The following is a 24,276-nucleotide window of genomic DNA, read 5'->3' on the forward strand; positions in this document are numbered from 1 at the left end:
TGTTCTACATGACTATCACTTTGGCTCTATTCTCGCCCTCTAAAAAAAAAGTGAATTTCTAGACATTTTCAAAATATCATTTCACTTTCTGTAGAAGTCCCAAAATCTCAGTGTGCAGCAAACTGCAGTAATTTGTTTTTGCAAAATCATTACTATAAGCCAAGACAAAATTCAGTTGCTGAGCAATTTCCTGCACCAGGCATATACATCAATACTAATAGTCATCAAGTCTTCCTTTAACCTACCGTTGCAGCTACGATGCTCAGTCCCATGCCTGGCTTTCCGTGTTTGTCCAGCTGGATGTGAATGATCTCTGGCTCTTTACCAGGTGGCTTGGCGTCTGGCTTCACCTGCGGCTGTGGAAGAAAGGAAACAACACAATCAACAACACTGACATTAATTAACAGCTAATTATTTATCAATCAATTATCATCTGTTTCCATTTTAGTCTCGTAAACTTAAGAACCAAAGATATACAGCATCATAGCATCCGACATCCTTCTTCCTCAAAGATTTTTTTTTTTTTCCACATATGAATACTGAATAGCCTTACAAGGCTGTTGTTTAATCATCTGTCAAGAAACATTCTGAAGAGGCTGTTCAAACAATAAAATGTTCATTAATAGTTGCAGCACAGGGTCCACTTTGGGCCAGAGCATTGTTTTGGGAAACAACCGGAAAAGATCACCTCTCAGAACAACTTCAAGTTTCCACATTTAAGTGGTCTAATCTTTCTTACAAGTCATTTGTAGAAGTTTACCAATATTAAAATTATTCTTGTGTCACCATCGTCATTCAGCAGGGCCCTGTTTTATGAAGAATTATACCGGATTATATAGTTGATTTCTATGGTAAGTCTAAGGCAGTCTGTGTGGTAAGAAATTTATAATCGATCATATCTTTTGATAAAACGGGGCTCAGAACTTCTAAGTGGCAGCTGTGGGGTGACATGGAGCATCTAGTCACTGATTTGTCTGTCTTTACCTCTATGTGTGGCTTGGAAGGAGGTTGTGGAGACTCTGGTGACTGTGGTTCAAGAATGGAGGGCTGGTTGCCGTACATGTGGACAGTCCAAGTCCCATTGGCCTTGGGGTGCGGCGTCAGGCGAACTTGTGCTGGGTGGGATAAAAAGAAGCCACATTTATGCTGTTGGTACCTCTCTATCTTTGTGTGAATCTCACTCTCCCTCTTTTTCTCTTCATGAAAAGCAAGGAAGGAACAATCAAAATACACAGATAATGGATTTTAATGGCTGTAAAATCAGTGAGGGCTTAAAAGCAAGAGTACGAATGTTACTTGCTGATTCTAAACATGGGACTTTACCTTTATTATTAACACAGTTAGAGTAATAATCTAATTCTTTTGTGCAGGCAGTTACTACTAACGTAGGTTTGAAAATCGATGTAACAAAATACATACTTATCAAGATATCTTCTTATATCTGAGTACGCATGATGACAGATACAGGAGACCTGAGTCAATATTTGTTTGTCTTTGGATAGTTTGCATTCTGTGTACCGACCTGTGGCCTGCATGAATGCAAATGTATAGGAAAGTTGTGGAAACCACAGATCGCATCAATACATTAATATCCCAAACACCCAGAAGCTCTGGGGGCTTCAGTACTTAGTGAATTGGCATAATAAAAAAGAAAAAAACAAAACAAAACTAGAGAAGTACTCTGAGTTCCAAATATAGAAACCTTTTGTTACGTCATCAATGCCAGCGCGTGGCACGCCTTGTCCTGGACAGAAACTAGAGCACGCTCTCTAGTGCATGTATGACAACCTCAAAAATACGCAGTTTGAACTCCCAAGTTCAGTGACCCTACCTGCTAATATATTGAAAATCCTTCATTAAATCCACAAAAATTGCTTGATCACTACCAAAATTTAATCATCTGTTTCTTGCGTCATCCTCAACCTTTCCTGCAAGTTTCATCCAAATCCGTTCACAACTTTTTGAGTTATTTTGCACACGGACAAACAAGCCAATGGTAATGAAAACATAACCTCCTCCCTTGGTGGAGGTAAACACGCCCTAAAGTATTGTGTCCCTGTTAATGGTCTCTGGCATAGAAAAGTTTAAGAGACTCACCAGCCTGTACCAGTGGGTTGAGGAACTCCCTCAGTCCGTTAGGGATGCCCTTGACAATGTCACTGGAGTATCCGTCTTCGGGGAGGAAGGCCGCCACCCGCAGTTCCCGCTCCTCTTCCAGGAGAATGGGACGCCCCTCCTGCTGTGCCTGCACCTCCTCTGGGGATGCAGCGTTGGCGGTTGCCTAGGAGACAAACAGGTTAAATCCATTTATCAAACTTGCCTGACATAGCAGCAAATGATCAGTGCACCCACACTGCATTCCATGTATCTGATTCAATTAACAGGAACAGGGGTAATGACTACCTCAGTACATTATAATAGGTACTGTATATCCTTAAATGTTTAACTTTGGTTGAGTACAAAACAGAGCATTAGATAAACTCACAACTTACTGGGCAAATTACAAAATACCTCATTTGATAATGAAATCTATACAGCCGGGAGAGGGGGGTATATATAGCAATCATAGGGAACTGGATGCCGGTTTCCATGGTATTACCTTAGCAATGGCTTCAGGGGGGATCTCAATGGCCCCCTTGGGAGGGATGTAGTTATCAAGGAGTGCTTTCAGCTGGCGTGTGTTCAGCTTCCAGCTGCCAGAGATGGCAGCGTTCAGCTGGGTGGAGTTCTCCTTGGGGGTGATCAAAAGCTCCAGGGCCTGTCAAGGATTCAGTGAATAAAAATCATGCACAAATAAGAAAATATGTCAATGGATGGATAGAAGAGAGAATGAATTAAGTGGAGAATGAATGAATATATTGATGAATCAAAAATAGTTCCAACAATCACAATAGCAATGAAAAAGAATTTCTGAACAAGCTATGATAAGTTGGATTCACCTAGTATCCATTATTTCTTGGGGAATTTCTTCCCCATTGAGATCAATTCATGACAAAAATGAAGTAATGGTGCAATCATAATCTCTCCTTTAAGTGTGTAAGTTTGAAATGCCCTGGTTCATGAAGCTTACAAAGCTTGCATTGGTCCTACACAGAATATTAGAGTATACTTGGTAAATGACTTAAACAGATCATCACACGAATACCAAGGAAGTATACTTTGTCCTCCAGAGTCTGAACTATTGTCAGGTATGTTTTCAAAGTTCTGAAAATACATTTTCGCACCTCTGCAAATGAAGTTCTCAATAATTATGACCTCCCCGATCTGTTGCCTCAAAATACTGCAACAATTCTTTATATTTCTATCAATTTCTTAGTTCTGATCAAAATTTGCTCAAACTTTTCAGTGTCTTGTTCCGGATTTTCTGCTTCTAGTCATACAAAGTAATATTAAGGGTGGCCTTCTCCTCTTTGATGAAGAAAGAAAACACGGACAGACATAGGTACCTGCTTCAGTTTCTCCAGGTGGGCCTCTGCGGCCAGCTCAAGGCCCTGCTTCTCGGCCCAGGCGTCCACACGGGCCAGGCGGCGCATGAGGCGGCGGCCCCAGTCCTGGGTGCAGAGGCCGGCGTGGCGGGGCGAGGTCACCAGCCGGTTGAAGAGGCTGGCGCTGATGAAGTGGAAGAGCTGGGAGAAGAGCTGGATGGTGAGGGCGGCGTTGACGCGACAGACGCGCAGCAGTGTCATCGCCGACGACAGGATCTGGAGGACGTCGCCTGCAGAAAGCAAAAGGGATGAAAGGCAACGACTGATGTCGAATTGAATATTGTAGACAAACTATTACAGAATTCATGGCAATAGGAATTTACCATCGCCTCTCAATACAGAAATAAGTCATCACTACTTAGCACAAGGAATCTACTATCTCCCTACTTGAAAGAAAAAAAAGGTATCATCTCACCATAACTATTACTACAAAAATTATGGGCTCATCCAGGTAAAAAGAACTTGAAGTCTTTTGTTCTTGTTCTTCTTTCATCGAGTATTTTGTTACTATAAAATTTTTCATCTATAATATCTATTGATAAAACATTAGTTTAATCAGACTCTTTCTAAAGTGGTGATGCGCTAATTTTTTTTTTTTTTGTCACAAACATAAGGAAGAAAGACATCCAATTTCATATGCCCGGGTATGATTAAGAAAGGAACATTACTGTAACAGAAATACTGAACAATCAAAGTACTCAAACATTACCCGAAGAAATAAAGTCCCAGATGCCTTCTTTGTGATTACAGGACAGTATGCATCTTCTACATGTCTTGATACAAGTTTTACTCTCCTTTATCACATCAAAGTTCACTCATCCCCAAAATGTAGTTATCTATGTTCCCATGTTCAATTTACATGAAGAAAAAATGCCTCCACAATAAAAAGAAAAACAAATAAATAAGAAAAAAAAAATGTCCTAACCTACATTACAGCAATGACCATCATTGGTATACATATCACTGTGTGAAAGTGGAGAGCACCATATAGAAAAATAAAGCATCTCCTCGTATGGAACCATATCTTTCCTTCAAGTAGCATATCTTTCCTTATACATCCCAGTATTTATCTTTCTTTTGATAAAGTGGGAGCAATACACTTCTGACGGCTCTTTCAACTTTTTTTTTTGGTGTCTCTTGATAATGTATGTTACGGTTCTTAAATACCAAAAAATGTATACTTTATAGTATGAGGAATCAGTGCATATCAGTGTCAAACTGTTTTCAAAGGTGACCAGAAAATATGCATCTTGTGTACTCACACATGGACCATTTGTAAAAACGAAAAGGTTTGGGTGAGACTTTTCAAATCTACACTGGCAAAAGTCTGGCTGTATGTCACATGTTTCTTGTTTTTCCACTTAATTATTATAGTTTCATAAGCAAACAAAGATGATCTTTCCCTTTTTTTTTCTCTAGTAGCAATTGCACTCAAGTATGAAGTGTCTGCAGCAGCTAAAGAGTAATTTTCTAACATGAAATGAGAGAGAGAAAAAACAAACAAACACAGAACAAGAACATGGACTACAATGTATGTCCTTGTGATACAAAACCCAGGCCACTGCAAGGAGACAAGCATGATTTCAACCATCAAGTTTTTATTTTTATTGCGGAACTAAAGAGAGATGGTTACTGGCACAAAGGGAAAACTACAGGTACATACTAATTACTACTGCATCTTAAAAAAAAAGGTGCATCTATAGAATTGTCTTACATGCATTAGCAGCAACTACTGGTACATTTCATGCTGTGTCACCCATACAATAATTACTGGACAGGTCTGATTAACAGACTACAAGAGAAGAACTCATTCTGTTAGAATACCAACATTATATATACAGAAATCTAGTCTCCTTCACCATGCGTTGATAGTCACCAGTTCAAAATAGCATCGCAATCCTCTTCATCACCGGAAAATTTCATTTAATCAAGACTACCACAGCATCTGAACAGCACTACTCTACTGGCAAAGGAACAATTCTGCCTGGATTGGCTGGGAGCATTTATCCTACATGCATAACTCTATCTGGGGCAGCATTCACAATTGCACCCAATTCTGTAGCCAGAGTGAAAACACAAAGCCTATGCAAAAGGCAGTACTATAGCTAATGTAAAGCAAGCATTTCTACTGAAACCGATTCTGTGAGTACTACACCTCATTCTCTATCAAGTAGATACAAATTCTACTTGATATCAGTCACGGGCAAACGATAAGAATGTAGGAGGTGCATAGCTTGACTAACTCTACCTGTAAAGTTTAGCAACACTTGGCAACTACAAGTGTAGCTCATGTCAAATGCATGCATGGTTTAGTGAGGGCAAAAAAAAGCAACGTATTCAAGTGGAAACTAATAGAAGTACACATAGCACAGGTTTTAGCCTTGGGGTCAGATTCAATCTACTCATGCCTGTCATTCTCATTCTCGGCGGAGGCAAAGTTAATTTAACACTGCATGACTACTGACATTAAATACCCAGGTATCACTAGACTATGTGTGTCATGGATGGCTTGTGACAAGTATGGGACAGAATAGACCCGAGACATTCCAGACAGTGGTGTACAGTTACAAGAATGAGGTTCCCTGTGGTTAGACTGTGTGGGCATGCATGAGTTCGGATGTTGAGAGGATGTGATGGGGATGGAGCTGTGTTGCCATGGATACAGGGAGATGAGTGAGTTGCTATGGATACTAAATGGGGTGGGGGTGGGGGTGGGGTTAATTGGTGCCTACCTATTGTTGGGCGTCCACTCATGGGGCTGCTCGACGGTGGTCTCATCCAGCGCCCACTCTCAACACTCTTTGAATCCTCGTCTGGACGGGTCAAACGGGAAGATTCAGTTGGACACTCAATGTCATATCTGGCCTGTGCTGCCCTCAATCCCAAAAACTCTTACAAACACTTTCTATCATCAGTAACCAAAACATGTTCACAAACCCGGGGCACTCTTGTCATACTGTCTTTTGTGATAGATATGCACTTAAGTGACGAAATGTTCCTTAAATGATCTCATCTCTTTTGACTTAAAAGAGAATAAAATTACACTCTGTCTTCATTATAGGTCAAAAGAAGTGGACGTGCTCAAAACATCATCACATTTTTATCTTGTATCATGTGCATTCCTTGAGCAAGTGCAGAGACTGAGTTCTTGGATAGCCTATCTGATGGTATATGTTAGTTAGAGTTAGTAGAAAAACACTGTGATACACTCAAAGGGGCTTCAACAAAAACTGAAGAGAAATTTCCAGTAAACAAACTACCAGACTAACAACATTCCCAAATCAACCAGTTTATAAACTTATTTCCCTATCTTCCATGTGAATGGTAAATTGATAATGACTTTTGTTTGATACTCAACATTTTTTATATTAAACTGAATCCACTGCCACCCTCTCCCTGGGTTCCTTAGTATGTCCAAAAAAGTCCATTACATTTGGCAATTAGAAACATAACCCCTTATTCTTCATGTAGATATGATGTTAAATCAAAAACAAGTGATCTATACTCAGCATTTTCCCCATTAACTGAATTCCCCTCCCCTCCCCCTCCTCCAGCAGTTCTTTGGGTCAAGAATCAGTTTCAGAAAGTTTTCTAGACTGATATAAATCAGTGAGCAGACGAAAGGCGTCTATATCAGGCATAACAGTAATCTAAACAGAATCTGATTTGTATGTAAAGTCACAGATTTTTGATGATCTCATATCATGCAGGATGCAATATGGCTGAATGATGTTCTTGTGTCAAAATGCTCATTGATACATGATAGATACTCATGTCAGACAGACTGTGGAGACTTTGCTTGAAAAAAGAACAACACAACAAAAAATGGCATTCTAGATTCTGAATTATCTCAAATCAAAGTCAATGATAGGATCAAGAATAAGGATCCATGACATTTTGACGATAAAACACACACACACACACACAAACAGATGGAAAATGAGTACTAAACCAAGTTGTCACAATGCAAATGACTTTTAAATGATGTGCAAGACAAGGTGACACAGAAAGTCATTTTCACAGTGAGGAAGATGGTTGTCTTGATGTGATGAGTACTGTCATAATTTAAAGCAAAGGAGTAGAATGAGAGTGTTTCATAAAGCTGTTCGTAAAGTTACAAACAACTTACAAGCGACTGGTGATCAATTCTGATGTGCTGTATTTATCAGACTTTCCATAATTCAGCACAAGAACTGATCACCAGTCGCTCGTAAGTCGTTCGTAACTTTACGAATGGCTTTATGAAACTACAGCCCAGGTGTCACATGACTTACCTGCTGAAAAGTCCCGCTCCATATCTGCCTCCTCACTGGGATCCAGGAAGGCAGAAAGGTTCTTGTTCAGCTCAATCTGCATGGCACGCACAAGATGCCTGTTGGTGTGGAAAACAAAGACCATTAGTGCATTTTGACAACGAGAGCGAGTACAATCATATTTTTAGGTCTCATGCAGAGGGACATGTCTCCACACCTGATCATGACAATGCAAACCAAAAGAGATAAAAAAAAAAATCACTAAACAATCTGCATGCATCTCAACACTATCACCATACCCAAGAAATCCAACCCTCTTTCAAAGAGGCATTCCATAAACAATGGAAAGATATCCTCCTCCACATCCACAGCCTAACAACCATCTTCAATATCATAGTCATCATCACGATCATCTTCATCACTTTCATCACCATCAACATCATCACCTCTACCACCATCAAATCTTAAACAGTGCATATCAGAACGCAATGTCAACATCTACACACAATGACATATTCAGTGTGAACACTGCACGTATGCCAACTATATACAGAGAATCTGGTAACCATGACGACACTGGGTGACCCCTCATCCATCCTCACCTGAAGGTGTTCTGGATGCATGACTGGAGGATGTCTTGGGCGTCGTGGGAGATGCCACCAATGTCACGGTCCTGCTGGATGAAGTGAAGGAGCTCCGAGACGTTGGCCAACCAGAACGTGAGGGCGCCAGCCACTTGGGACTCCTCCTGCAAATGCAAATCACAAGCAATTTGGGGTACATTCTTTCGTTTTTTTAATTTTTTAATACTGGTACAGGATTGACCCCATTGCTGTAACAAAAGGACCAGGGGAAATTCCATACAATATTTCATGCCAAATGACTGCCTCTAAAGAATGGCCAGATGAAAGCATCAGTTGCGTGATTTTGGTGTGGTAGTGTAGATGCATAGTGTCATAAATTGATCCAGTGAACTGAACTAATAATGGAGGGGAGTGGAAAACATTTAGAACAACTACCCAAAAAGTACGAATTAATCAACAAAGGATCTCTCTCTATCAATATCAAACACAAGAATAATTTGAATGAAATATTACATGGAAGCCGTGTCCACATCAAATGGTACACAAAGCAGACATTTGTATGGATATTGGAATGGTTTGCAAGAGAGGGGTACGAATTATGGTACAAAGACCTCATTTAATTTTCTAAACACCTTCCCCATATGTGATTAAGGGCAAAAAGGCACATGACTCGGAAGTGATGAAGGTGCTTGCCATACCTCAACCGTCCGGTCAATGATGTCAGCCATCTTGTTGAGGAAGGCAGAGAGGCGCTGGGCCCTCTCTGTTGGGCCCATTTCTGGGCGGTAGAGCTTGGAGAGGCGGTACCGACAGGCCAGGTAGAGGGCGTAGGTGGGAGCAAGCTTGAAGTACAGCTGGGCGCCATTCACATCGTGTACCACAGTCTTGAAGAAAATCTCCTCAGCTGATGGACACACAACAAATAAAAGAAAAAATGATTGGTACTTTGAATACAAATGCTGGAAACGATCTAGTCTATCTTACAGGCGCTAAACACTGTTTTTTTGTTTTTTGTTTTTTTTTGTTGACACGCATATCTCCATCAGCTTATATCTACCAATATTAAGAAGTCACAGTTCTAACTTCTAAGTTCTAAATTGTGTTGACCACAAAGGGGAAATTCATACAATTCTAGTGTCTTTTCCATACAGGGGCAAAATTGGATTAATCCTATATGAAGGAGAAATCAAATAAATTGGACAGCCTTAGCAAATAAATGTCAACAAGCCACTTCAGACACAAAGAGAGAAAACTGGCAACTGCATCCTAACAACTAATACTGAAAAGGTGCAAATGTAAAACATTTGTAGGCAGTGGGCCATCAAAGAGAAGGGATATCTCCAAAGAAATAGGAAAGCGGGAATGACAATTTTTGATATTCCTACTTAAGAAAATCATCACTTTATAATCAGCTGTCCACATAACAAGCACAATAGCACAATTACTTCCCTTTTACGGTGCATCCCATAAAAAAAATCACCACCATTTTGGTTGGAAGCATACAAAAATAAGATATTAAGTGGGCAGAAAATTACTGGAAGGTTTGAATGTTGTATCACCCACCTGTATCTCTGAACTCCAGACTCAGTGGCAGAACTTCAGTGTTGGGATCACGTACCTGCAAAATCATAAGAGAGGTTTGGGCATTAAAGTATGAGCACAAATCTTAAAGAACTGGCAGCATTGAGATTCATGGGTGGCCCGATTCATTCACTGACCACAGGGATACATTTGTACACCACTAATAGCTCTGGTCAGCAAATATGTGCATCGGTAATGGTCAACTTCAGTCAAAATTCTTCAGATGGATGTTCCTAGACATAGATCAGTGGTAAAGCCGTACACAAGATGTTATGGGAATTCTCAAATACATAGGGGGTGTTTCATAAAGCTGTTCGTAAAGTTACGAACGACTTACGAGTGACTGGTGATCAGTTCTTGTGCTGAATTATGGAAATTCTGATAAGTATAGCACATCAGAACTGATCACCAGTCGCTCGTAAGTTGTTCATGTAACTTTACGAACAGCTTTATGAAACAGGGCCTAGCTAGCCGGGCCAGTCTTTCTTCTCCATGGTAACCCTACACCCGCAGGTGTTTATTCTGAATCCGAATTTATCACTCAGCATCCTCACTCTTTCCCCATAGAGTTACTATAAAATAAGATATTTTTGAGGCATGAAATTTTAATGAGTCTCCGGGAGCATTCAATGCGTAAAACGTAGACAAGAACTTTTGTGTGCGTTTTAATTTCGCAAATCTTGGCTCTCGCAAACTTTGCGAAATTAAAATGCACATGAGCATTCCTCCTTTTACAGTAAACTGAAAATCTTCAATTATTTAATCATCACTTGTTTTTTAAGAGATCAGTGGACACCAACAACAGACACAAAGTTATCATTCTTCAGTTCATGTGCATTCCCATACTGCAAATAAGAATATGGGGACAGAGTAATGCAAATGACTGCATAACCTTTGTGTTCAAATGGTCTATCATAAACACACTGGGGGTATTGTAATGAGACTATTTGAACAGACATAAAGAGTGTGTATCACACAAACATTATCACTACAAGCGTGCACTTGTGAGATTAAATAGGAGTATATAAGTAGCATGGAGAGCACATGAAAACCTACTCATTCGCTTTGAAAGGTGTCAGCCTTAGAAGTTTGCCCCGACAGAAATAAGAAGATATAACTGCAATTTGAGGTGCTGTGAGGTCAATTTTTGTACACCTGCCATGTGTGTGGATCAATAGAAGAAAGATTCATACTCTTTCTTCATCTTTTCTTAGATATTCTTATTAATCTCTTACCTTTTGCCATCAAACAAAAAAGCACGGCCATTTCTACCGACACTGACTTGTCATTCCTACACCAAGGCACAATTTTGTTTTGGACAAAGAGCACACAATAGTTTCTACCAAGGCATCTTTCCGTCAGTTCATTTACAACATAAAGTTTAATACAAGTAGAGCAGATAATTATGCTGAGAGACCTCAGTGTGATTCTTGCAAAAGTCAAAATAACAGTATCAGTTTGTATGACATTTGCAAATCATAATATTACCACTCAACTGGGTGGCATAACAAGAATGAAAGAAGAAAACTGGGGGGGGGGGGGGGAAGGGGGGGGGGGGAGAGGGAGAGAGAGGGAGGAAAAAGGGGAGAAGGGGAGAGAGACTTAAACAGTACATTATCAACACTGAGGTGTGGGCTTGGTTCATGAATATCTTTTCCTCTATTAAAAGGTCCACACAAGAACTGAATCATCTTCTTAAATGAGCAGAATACAATGAGCTGCTGGATAAATACTGTGAGTAAACATGCACGGATGAGGCAAAATAAAACAGCTATCATAACTGAACTGTAGCAGATAAAAGAAGAGATAATTACATAACATGCATCCTAACAGGTGAAAGTTATTCCCATATCTGGGAAGGACTGTTTAATCCTCTTTTCAGGACACAAAGAGACAGAGATAGATGAGAGATAGATGTAAGATATATAAGAGATAGATGAGAGATAGATGTGAGATATATAAGAGATAGATGAGAGATAGATGAGAGATAGATGAGAGATAGATGTGAGATATATAAGAGATAGATGAGAGATAGATGAGAGATGGATGAGAGATAGATGAGAGATAGATGAGAGATAGATGCGAGATAGATGTGAGACAAATAAGAGATAGATGAGAGATAGATGTGAGATATATAAGAGATAGATGAGAGATAGATGAGAGATAGATGAGAGATAGATGTGAGATATATAAGAGATAGATGTGAGATATATAAGAGATAGATGAGAGATAGATGAGAGATAGATGTGAGATATATAAGAGATAGATGAGAGATAGATGAGAGATGGATGAGAGATAGATGAGAGATAGATGAGAGATAGATGAGAGATAGATGAGAGATAGATGAGAGATAGATGTGAGACATATAAGAGATAGATGAGAGATAGATGAGAGACAGATGTGAGATATATAAGAGTAGATGAGAGATAGATGTGAGATATATAAGAGATAGATGAGAGATAGATGAGAGATGGATAAGAGATAGATGAGAGATGGATAAGAGATAGATGAGAGATAGATATTAGAGGTAGATGAAATATATCTTGCAGATTTAGGAAGACGTGGATACTCTGTATAATTCATCTAATACAACAACAATAACTGCAATAATTCTTGAGTACGAATGTGCAGAGGTCAAGACAGCTCTGAATTAATTGTAAGAAATTGATAAAGAAGAAGTGCAGTTTGGTTCCCTCACCTCTACCAACCCCAATCCCCCTACCCCCCCCCCCCCCCCCCGAAAAAAAAGGTACCCAGATGACTAGCAACAGTCAGCAAGTGATACCATACCAGTATGTAATATCTTTAGAGACAAATTCCTTTCACTTTTTTTTTTTGTCACATAAATGCGAGTATCAAATCAAGGCTATTGGTAAACATGCACTAAAGTGCATTATCAAATACTCTTCACTGCTCGATGCTTGTGTGCATGTTTTGAGTATGAACGTGGACAAACAGGGTGCACTTGAATTCTCTTGCGCATAAGGTGAGGGAGGGTCAATGCAAGAGGCCAGATAATGCAGTGAAGTACAAACACACAGGTTGTCTAACTGTTACCATGCCAACCATGCAGTGACACATTCAAGACAGGAGCACAAGGCAATTAAGGATGATGATACTGGATTGTGCGCTAGAGATGAGAATACTCGAGTCAATGATGGGATAATAGAGTGATCACAGAGCTATCCTTTTTGGCTTTGTCTTATTCGTTTGAGTGCATATTTTGAAAGATGGATGCAGGCAGTTGCCATGGTGACGCAAACCAGAAAAATATGTAGGAGACGGGGACCGAGTTGGGACCCGTCTCCACCTGATCCATGCTACCACTAACCTCCGCTGGGGGCGCTGAATGCGTCGCTATGTGACCGTTGGCACCAAAAGTGGTCTCAACAGTGTACGTAGTGCTTCGAGTGAATATCTGTGGACACACGTGTGTGTTAGGTCACGGATAGGGAGGGTTAGTGGGTTAGGCTGAAGTACTGTAGAATCTGAGGAGGAGGCTCAAGTGATTAGAGGAAAACTGGTCTCGTGATCCTAAAATTGAGCAAGTGCATATGCATATATCATACTCTGCTTCTCCCTGTATTTTTCTTTTCTCTTTCAATTCTACGTTCTCAGATTCCCCCACCTTTCTGACTGAAAAATAGGGATGGTTTGGCTCAAAAGTAGGAAAGAAAGGACAGTTTTATTTAAAAGAGTGTGTTATAAAAGAAACTCCAATTGAAATAACAGCTGGGAATGGTCAAAATTCAGACTCTTTCCTTCAAATTCAGAATGGTTAGGAGGTCTGCTTTATATCATTACACGCTTGAAGTTGGTTTTCTAAATAGAATATAGAAAGTTATAAGTGGTGGACTGATTTGAAGTTAGCCAGAGGTACCTTGGAGGTTGTGGACTAATTGATGTGTAAATGTATCAGATTCTTTTTGACCACTCCTAGCTAGCAAGTCTTCCTATTTCATGCCTAGAACCTTCAATCTCAAAGTTAGGGTAGAATCCTCTTCTCCTGGGCTTTGTATTTTGTATTTGATTTTATCTGACAACATCATTTAGCATTAGAAGGACCTATGTCAACTTTCTGCTCTGGTGATGACAGCCTTTAGTGATGTTGTATACAAGAATTCTTTGAATTTCCTTTTTCCCCCCCATACGAAGACACCTTTGTAAAGTGTGATTAAGATTAAAGATTCCATCTCCCCTTGTCTTTACCACCAGGCCTATTAGTGAACTTTTTGTACACAATATCAGTATTATATCTGACATGTTCTTTGTCTTTCTATCAGGTTCTCTCTTCCGAAAAATTAAAAGAATAAAATTTTCAATTCTTCCTTCTGAGAAGAAATATTTAGGAGCTGTGTATATTTGTTGTTGTTTTGTCTATGTAGAACAATTTGGTGTTGGTATAAAAGTCCCATACATAACATAACATAGTACAATATCCATTAAACACTATCCCACAACTCTTACACATGCAAACACTCATGAGGTTTAATGTCTGAATAAAAACGTACTCATTATAGGGTCACTACAGGAGCACGAGTACACCGCATACAATAGGTTGAAAGCATGGAAAATTTTCTCTGGGTCTAAATTAGTATAAAGCACTCAAGCAATATTTTTCTTCTACAAAAAGCTATAACCTTGGGTCATAGGCTTTGCTGTTCATGATCAATCTCTAAACACAGATGAATCCATGTATATGGTTGAAATGCCCATAAGATGTCAAACTTTTTTGTGTGTGATAACTATTAAAATTTTTACAAATTTGCTCGCTGTTGCTAGGGTAGCTGCACTGATGAAACTTGCCAGAAAGTTCAAAGGAGAAAGGGATAAAAATGCAGGGTTACATATCTTGACAAAATTTGGACTTGCAATATTGACCACACTCCAGAATTTGATCAGTGCAAATGTAGCTACTAACCTTGAAATTAGGACAAAGATATAAAATATTTCACTGTAGAATCAAGCATCGCTAGCCAAAGCTCCCCATTCAAATGTGCAAAAATTGTATATCAGGTGAGATACACATGTGATCATGCGGTATGGGATATCAGAGCCAGTAGTCTATTAATACCCAACAGCATTCAGCTACAACATATATCTCTTCACTCTTGTCACTATTTATAAACATCAGGAAACCGGATAATTCCTAAAAATGGACATACAACAAAGAAACCAGGTTAACTACTTTAGCACACCCTTGGTTTGGACACAAATAACATAAACATGCTCTTGTACAACACAGTTCCAGTGCTCTAGTTACAGATATAGAATAACACTCAGGACTACATACAAAAGAACAAAACATTGACACATTTGGACTTATAACAATACTGATCTGAGTCATAAAGTCACTTAGATAAAAGTTCCTTGGTGTGATAATTTTGTTAATCTTTCTTTTTCTGTTGCTGTTTTCACACCCACTCTCTCTTCCTCTGGCTCTCTCCACCTATCTATCTATCAGTCTATCTCTCTATCTATTGATCTATCTATCTATCTATCTATCTATCTATCTATCTATCTATCTATCTATCTATCTATCTACAGTATCTATCTAAACTAAGGAAAAATTAAACAAGTGCAAGGGTGCGTCACAAGAGAGAACTGAACAGACACAGACAAACAGACAGACAGGTAGATGGACAGACAAATAACATTGCCACGGTGAAGAGACCTTGTATCTCAAATTTTGGTGAAAATCACTTTATTGGAATGGATTAATTGTCACATTATCAATAATCAGTTAAGTGACATCCTATTCAAATCCTAGCTGTCTTACTCCAAAGAGTAAGTCACCACAGCACGTGAAATCAGAGGCTCTCCCATTTGTTATATTGCTTTGGCTGCCACATATTCTCGCTCTCCAGAACACTTGATTTTTCTAGATATAAGGTTTTGTTGACCCACCAGCGATAAGCTTTCTAGACAATTAAATGGAGGGACAGATAAACACATTGCTTGAAAGATAGATGAAAAAGGATAAAGATATATAGATTGACAGAATCTTGATTAATAGACGGATAGAAAGACAAATAAGTATATAGAATTAGACAAAAGGGGAGGGGGGGGGGAATTACATGTACCTTCTCCTGTTTGCTATTGTATGTCTCGATGCTGCCATCGGCATCAAATGTTGTCTCCACGTGTGATGCATTCCTGTCCTCCCAGTCCTAAGCAGAGAAGAAACGGGACATGGATTAGTGAGAAGACACGGCAAATCAAACAAATGGGAGATTATGTAATCCATTGGGCCTGAGTATAATGATTCATTCTGAAGTAATCACATAATCAAGCTATAAATACATGTCTAGTTTAATGTCCTTTGTGCGCATTCACTCTGAAAAAGATGCCGGCGAGGGTTTGAGTCCAGTCGGGATGGGGGGAAGGGGGCAATTCCCTCACCCTCCCCCCCACCATACATTTATGAGATTTCCATTCAATTCATGCAAAGGATAGATTATGTAACAACCACAACGACAACAACAACAGCAGCAGCAACAACAACAACAACAGCAACAACAACAGCAGCAGCAACAACAACAACAGCAACATTAACAACAACAATAACAACAACAACAACAAATGCATGTCTGTCCTGTTCCCTGCATACCGATAGGCTCCAAAACATGATTTATGAAAAGCTGTATATCTGTACACATTGTATTTTATAATCATACCTTCACTTGCACTATACCGAGATAAGATTAAAGCTCTCCAACACTCACGTCAGTGGGTCTTTGATACCACACGGCACACAAACATTTTTTGCTGGTGGCCTGTCTGGGTCACTAAAATCGTAATTTTTTTTTTCTTCATCATAATTATTTTGATGGCCTGAAAAAGAAATGTAGCGGCTTGAAATATGAGGAAATACGAAATGTCATTTTCGATTTAAGCTGCCTGATTGGATCACCAAAGGATAGCCTTTTGGAAATTTGGTGCCCCGACATCAGTTATTAGTGGCCCCAGGCCATCGGGCCACTGCAGATATCGGGCCCTGTTAATCGTAAAAGAACCATGACAAGGGAACAGAAGGTGGTAACTCAATCTAAAGGACAACTCACAGGATCTTCCACTTGTGGGTCACAGAACCTGAAGGTGTACTGGCGGCCGAACTGCACGACGGCTCCGTGCTGGAGGATGGTGGTCTCAAAGATGCGCTCCCCGCCGACGTAGATCTCCGCCTCGGCACTGGATGGTGTCACCGTGACGATGCCCTCCATCTTCGCCACCACGCAGTGACGAGGGAGGATGTCTTGTGCCACAAGCTGAAGGAGTAATCAAGACTCTGGAGTTTACTTTCCACCCTGAGTATGTACAGATTCAATTTCTCCCAACTTCCGAAACCTGTTAACCCTTTCTGTGCCGATAAGTTGAATGTGCACAAATTTCACACACATACCCATGGACGGGAAATCAATGTAGCACACAAAAGGTTAATACATCTTTAGCTTCTAATATCAGATCATCTACTGACAGTCAAAAACAGCAAGAAATTCCTTTGATAATAACATCTTCAAAACCTAAATCGGAATCTGAAATAGACTCTCTACAGCATACAATCCCATACAGGCAATAATTTTCCGACGCAAATTTGATTAGCAATTTCAGCTGATGAACAATATTTCATATGGTATCCTGTACACTTCTATGGAAGAAAACTGCTACACAAAAGTTAGCTTTTGTTGCAGTGGTGTAAAAATGCATAGGAAATTGCAATGCCATATCAGGAAAATTATTCCCTGCCAAATTGTGCATAAACCACTAAATGTCTTGCTACATGCCAGTATACCATTCCCCATAGGAAATTTGTCACACAATAATGGTTGTTTATCATTCTGTTATCACTCTCCAGACAACAGAATTGACAAGGATGGTATATCTTGTTTTTTGTTTTGTTTTTGTTTTTTTTTAATGGAAGAAGCACTTTGGTCATACTCCAGGTGCTTCAATGTTTGAAGTAAAGAAATATCACTGCATCACTGCAATGCTAAACAAACCTGGAAATACTACAACCTAAAACAGGATCTCCTTTGCAATTGTAAATATTTTGCAGTCCTTACTATATTCACGGCCATCCATTTCTTTCCAAAACTGAACTCTCAAGTCTAACTACCTACACGACGAGGCATTAGTACAGCTGAGTGCAACGTGTCATTTTGATGTCCCGGGAGGCATACCATTCTTTTCTTCTTCTTTTTTTTTTCTACCTTGAAAAGGTCATGGTTTCTCGCCCAAATGGTTTGTGAATTTCAAACCAGATACCAGACATCTCTTGAACTTGTGACTATTGACCACCATGACAAGTACATTATTTGCATGTCAGAGCTACTGACACGACCAATGCTTGAATCTAGGGCGAAGTATGATTACTGGATCTCTATTGGCTCACCTGGAGGTAAGGTCCGCCCACATGTGGGTCTCGCTGGCTACCCACTTCTGTGACATCCATCTGGAGGCGATAGTGCTTGGGCTTGTAGTCAATGATGTCGGTTCCATCTGCAGATCAACCACCATGGTCAGTGGGTCAGTGGTAAGTGCGTTCAGCAATATTGTCACTCATAAAGGAGTGGCATTATGTCATCATGCATTGGTTTACAACTAGAAAGTGTCTGAAAATTCTTGAAAATGGCATTACGGTGCACCTTTCCTATCACCTGCACTGTCTACAGGACGTATGCTTCCTTAGCAAGTGGCATCACTATAAATATGGCAGAGAAGCACATACGCATACAACATACTGTAAAAGTGGATATTTTCGCGTGACTAATTTTTCGCACTCGGCGGGATTAGAAGAGTTTCACGTATTTTTAAGTCCGCGGAATCAAGACATCATCTAATGGAACATATGGCAGTCAAAAATATTTGTGTGCTTTTATTTTTGCGCTAGTTTCTGGTTGCGCGAAATGCGCAAAAATTTGAGCAACGCGAAAATTTCAACAACGCAAAAATTTGCACTTTTACAGTAGAAGTCTCTCAATGCAGACTTTTCTCTAATGCAGGTATATTCAAAAGTGCTTTTCAACTACATGTGATAGAACAATGAGGCCGTACATGCATACTCTACAAATTGAAGTGGCAAACATCCCCTTAGAACTGAATTATGACAGTAAAGGCACAGCCAAAAATGTGAAACATACATGTAGTTACATGTACATGTTGTGACTGCTTGGGTAGCTATTCAGAAACAATGACATCCATCAATAGTGTGTGTTCATGCTTAAAGGGATCGTGTAGTTTTGGTTGAGACCTTACTTATGGTTTCTAACATTTTTGTCGAGATAATGAGAAACCTCTTATGAACTATGAAAGAGCATGTAATTCCAAGAGGAATTCAATGTTTATTTACTGAAAATTGGTTTTGAAATGGCTGAGATACCCAAAACAGGGAAATCCTAATAGAAGATGTGGCCCACCTTTTATTATGTTGTTTTTGGATATCTTAGCCATTCCAAAACCAATTTTCATCAGATAAACTTTGAATTCTGCTTTGAATGGTAAGCTCTGTACTATGTCACAAGCAGTTTCTTGGTATCTTGCAAAAAGTTAAGAGACCAATCCTCAACTCCACCAATACTATACCATCCCTTTGACATGTGTACACTCCTGGAATGGTCTATGTCTAGCAGCACGGAGAAACATACTCCTAAAATCTTTTACAAATCCCTCCATCTGGTAATGCACAATGAAGCTGTGACTAACTTCTCACTCACTCGATACAAAGACTACTCAGTCGATACAAAGACTTATATTTCCAGGCAATTTCGTTTAACATCTTTATAAATGCCTTTTTGTGTGAATGTCTTACTTCAGTTTTTGTTTTACATCTAAGTCAATGTCCTATTTATATTCTTTTATTCATGCTCTTGTGTTTGTTTTATTTTATTGGTCATAATTCATTTACTTATAATACACTTATGACTCACCATTATTGAGTTCCAGGAAGTAGGGGAGTCTGTCCGGTGGAAGGCTGTTGGGGCTCTGAGGGACACCATCTGCCTTTCTGTTTGGTCGCTTCAGGCGTGGCTGGTGGTCGCTTGACTTATGCTTCAGCTCAAAGCACAGTTCACCTGTAGAGGTCAAAGGTCAAAGGTCAAAGGTCAAAGGATGATACCTCATGAGACGAAAGATTCTAATCCACTTCAAAATCATTCAATCTTGTGAAGCACATAGGTGCAGATGGCATTTTGTGTTTTTTTTTTTATTGGGGGGGGGGGGGGGACTGTCCACGTTAAGGTTTATCAATGGCCTTTCACAGGTCTCCCGTTGAGGACAAGTCCTGAGTATACTCGGGCAAGCGTCTATGAGAAATATGTGTTGTAGCAGAATCAAACTGTCCTCAATGGGTTAAAATAAAGGATTTATACGTCTCCAGGAAGAAGCCACTGACCACTCAGCATGGATCTCTTACCCCTGTTCTCCGGCCATCTCAGGACAGCGTCCATCGGATATTCGTCTTCGTCCAGGAGGGCCTCCTGGAAGTTCTCCTTCCCGTAGTCCTCAATGCTGCGACCTGGTGGCACCACGACCTGACAGGGAATGAAGAGAATTGATTGGGATAATCAATGAAGGCTATTCTCATTACAAAAAAATTATGACTTGAAAACTAATGTAGTGTCTTACTTAATTCAATGTAATGTTAACAGTTTTAAAAACTTGTAATGTTTTACTTTGTGTGTCCTCATTACTCTGAAAAACACAGATTCATGGAGTGGTATAAAGGCTGGTCCGGTTGGGATATATTCAAGGCTCCCCATAATGAATTGTGCACAGCTTTATCTTGATTTTTATGAAGGTATAACCCAGTGCAGAAGAATCTTGAATAAAGTCGACTTAAATACCGATGGAGCATAATTATGCTTCAATGTACATATTCACTGACAGGTGCTATTCGTGGTATTTTGAATGCACCCGGTGGATGATGATAATCATAATAGTAGCCTCTTATAAAGGGCTGAAGTCCATCAAAAATGACGGTCATGGCGCTGTTACAAAACCAGCATGAATAGTACATTACTAGCATACCTTAATCAAATACGATAACTTATGGAAACAATGAAATACAAATTTATACACGCAAAATGCTACTTATACAAAACGAAATTGATGTCAGAACATAAGAGAAACTGAACATTAGCGAAGAAAGATTGATACACTCGGACCATCCATGTTGCCCACACTACCGAGTCTTCAATGAAGTACCTTGGCAAGGCAGAAGTCAGCGGGGTTTGCCTTGACGGCGCCAAATTTCTCGAGAGCCTCCCGGACGATCTCCGCGGCCATGGTGTTGACAGAGACGAGGAGGGTCTTGTAGGGAACCTCAGGGAAGGTAGAGTGGGCGTAGACCTTGAAGGTACCTCCTGTCAATAGGAGAAGCCAAAAAATTTATTGGTGAAGGCAAAAGTTGTCACATGAATAACTTGGTATAAATGGGGCAATTAATGAATGAGACATGATTTAATACAACACCCAACCTCTTATGATTCTGTGATTTATACTTCTGCAATCAACACAACTGGAAATACTTGATTAGCTTGACTAATCAGCGACATCATATAAAGCCAACAGTCTGATTCAAGTAACTACTGCTACCTAAAATCTTACAGACATTGCAGAATATATGCTTAAATTCAATGTACAGTGTATGAACATCCTGAAATTAATGAGCAGAACAGTATCTGGGAAAATATCTTGATCCTGTACAAATCTGCAATAACTATAAACAGAGATGCGATGTAGACAATTTGGCATTCGACTTGGTTTTTTAGACAGAGTTATCCCATTCTTAGGCTGAATCAGATCTGGGCTGAATGTTCAAATCGAGAATGGAAATTGACCTGGGGGGCATTTCATGAAGCATTTTGTCCGACAAAGTTGTCAGACCAATTTGCTCTCAGCCAATCAGATGCAAGGATTTCAGTAGCTTGTAACAGTTTGTCAGAAAAATATCCGACCAAAACACTTCATGAAATGCCCCCAGAATGCAGAATATACCTGTCCCTTGAAGTTTTCTTGTAATTGTTTTTTTAAACCATTATCACTTATACTTTAATGTAGCTTACCAGAATAATATATATTTTTTTAAACAAAGGTATCCTATTCTTAGGCTGAATATTCAAATCAAGGATGGAAATAGACCAGTTTGCTTTACCCACCCCTCCCCCTAACTACCACAGTTTTTCACGAGGTATTTCACAAGGTATTTCATTCACAGTGTGAATGGCCCCATAGTACAGTGCTCTTACCAGACAGAGGGCGGTTCTTGTATTTCTCAAGCTGGTCCTGTTTCTGCTGCCTCTTGCGTCGTAGAACATTCTCCGGGTTAGAGATGGTGCGTGTGAAGTTTGACTTTGCGAGGGCATCATACGCCTTGGTTTCACCCTTTCAGTATAAGACAGATCAAAAACGGTTTTCACTATTTACATGTGACAAACACAGAAAATCATTCATGCAGAATTTTTAATTTTCTTCCTTTTTGGATTAATAAAGGAATCGTATAGTTTTGGTTGAGACCTAATTTCAGGTTTCAAACATTTTTGGGTAAAATTATGAGAAACCTCTTATGAAATATGAAAGAGCATGTACATGTAATTCCATGAGGAATTCAATGTTTATTTGATGAAAATTGGTTTTGAAATGGCTGAGATACCCAAAACAGAGCGATTCTAATAAGTGTGGGACCCACACTTTATTACGATCGCTTTGTTTTACTTTGTTTTTGGATGTTGCAGTCATTCCAAACCCAATTTTCATCAAATAAACTTTGAATTCCTCTTAAAATGGTATACTCTGTATTATTTCATAAGTGTTTTCTTGGTATCTCGCAAAAAGTTAAAAGCCCAATTCTCATCTCCACCAATACTGTACCATCCCTTTAAAAAACAACAACGACATATAAAAGGATGGATACAACGATCTGCACATGGCTGCTTTATCCATGAAAGTTTAAATGCATGAGCAGAGAGAGAATTCACAGACAATATCAACATGACTAACAAGATGCACTAAACCACAAATGAGACTTTTATTTGTCAATACTTCTATACTATGTGCATTTCATTCCTTTGGTATATAACATTCTCTACACATGTAGCATGTCTAATTCTTAAAATGCAGCAAAGCTGGGATCTGAAAAGTTTACATGGGCTCAAAGTTCATTAAATACCCAGGAGCTACAAATGTATCTATGATGCTTAAAGGGAATGGTATAGTTTTGGTCCAGATGGGGATTCAGGTCTAAACTTTTTGTGAGATAATTAGAAACCACTTACATTGTAGATGAAATATTACTAAAATATCATAGGGCGTACAATTCTAAAAGAAATTGAAAGTTTATTTGATGATAATCGGTTCTGAAATGGCTGAGATATCCAAAAACAGACAGGTCAAAATAAAAGATAGGACTCATCTTCCCTCAGCACCACTTTGTTTTCCTTTGTTTTTGGATAGTAAATCTAAGCCATTTCAAAGCTGATTTTCATCTAATAAACTTTCTCTTTAGAATCATATGCTCTTTAATATGCCACACAAGTGGTTTCTAATTACCTCACAAAAAATGAAAACCTAAATTCAAATCGCCACCAAAACTATACCATTCCTTCACACATTGTAAGTCAAAGATTCTGGCCACCTCCATGGGTCTAATACCAGTCACAGAACTCCAAATTCTATGTGACTTCTCACCTTCAGCTGAGCAGCTTTCCTCTCTTTCTTCAGTTCCCTCTTTTCTCGCTTGGAGAGACGCTTGGAGGAGTTCTTCTCAAAGTTCTGATCCACAGCATCTCTGTTGTAAAATTCCAACTGCAAGGGAGAACGAGATATAGAGAAAAAAAAAAATGTAATATTGGCATTTTCACCTGACATTTGACCTCAAACCTCATGGCCCAAAACTTTTCGAGAGAATCTTTATCTGGTAATAAATCTTGTGGCACAGACATTTTGAAAGAAATAAAGACACAGACAGAGATACGAAGAGAATATTACACATTGATTTTCTTGACTTCTTTTTTTCTCTAGGCCACAAGTGTACATACATTGTACCTTGCTTGGTACTACATGTAGGCCTACACAAGTTTGTATTCATGAGTCGAACGAAAAGAATTGTTGGTAGACCTTATCAGGTCAGTTCTGATAGAGAAAAGGCAAAGGGATAGGTGAAGAGAGATAGGCAGAAAAAGTAGAACTAATGGAGAGAGAAAGACAATGTTGACTAGCATCGCTATACAATCAGGCAATCCTTGGAAACATTTGATATTTTATGCTATATGGCTCTCATTTGGATAAGAATCTTCAATCAAGGAGATATAGTACAAAGAAATCTGAGCATGCATTTTTCTCATAGTACTTCCTGCATAAAACAGTCACACACAAGTG

General features: G+C 39.3%; 1 protein-coding gene across 1 annotated transcript in view; it reads right to left on the reverse strand.

Moving 5' to 3' along the window:
- LOC139719784 (uncharacterized) overlaps window positions 1-24,276 on the reverse strand; it is a 65,597-nt gene that overhangs the window by 13,617 nt on the left and 27,704 nt on the right. The window contains exons 4-22 of the mRNA XM_071631169.1: window positions 23,587-23,703; window positions 22,149-22,284; window positions 21,106-21,263; window positions 20,315-20,432; window positions 19,830-19,973; window positions 18,296-18,402; window positions 16,968-17,171; window positions 15,987-16,073; window positions 13,235-13,321; window positions 9,886-9,940; window positions 9,021-9,226; window positions 8,341-8,486; window positions 7,760-7,857; window positions 6,218-6,298; window positions 3,447-3,715; window positions 2,600-2,758; window positions 2,098-2,281; window positions 985-1,115; window positions 246-356 (exon numbers count right to left, since the gene is read on the reverse strand). Of these exons, the coding sequence (XP_071487270.1) occupies window positions 246-356; window positions 985-1,115; window positions 2,098-2,281; window positions 2,600-2,758; window positions 3,447-3,715; window positions 6,218-6,298; window positions 7,760-7,857; window positions 8,341-8,486; window positions 9,021-9,226; window positions 9,886-9,940; window positions 13,235-13,321; window positions 15,987-16,073; window positions 16,968-17,171; window positions 18,296-18,402; window positions 19,830-19,973; window positions 20,315-20,432; window positions 21,106-21,263; window positions 22,149-22,284; window positions 23,587-23,703 (2,598 nt within the window). The remainder of the gene's footprint in view (window positions 1-245; window positions 357-984; window positions 1,116-2,097; window positions 2,282-2,599; window positions 2,759-3,446; window positions 3,716-6,217; window positions 6,299-7,759; window positions 7,858-8,340; window positions 8,487-9,020; window positions 9,227-9,885; window positions 9,941-13,234; window positions 13,322-15,986; window positions 16,074-16,967; window positions 17,172-18,295; window positions 18,403-19,829; window positions 19,974-20,314; window positions 20,433-21,105; window positions 21,264-22,148; window positions 22,285-23,586; window positions 23,704-24,276) is intronic.

The sequence above is a fragment of the Diadema antillarum genome, unplaced genomic scaffold, assembly GCF_040938485.1.
Source record: "Diadema antillarum isolate AM-2024a unplaced genomic scaffold, OU_Dant_1.0 scf00000114, whole genome shotgun sequence".
In the NCBI taxonomy this organism is placed as follows: Eukaryota; Metazoa; Echinodermata; class Echinoidea; order Diadematoida; family Diadematidae; genus Diadema; species Diadema antillarum.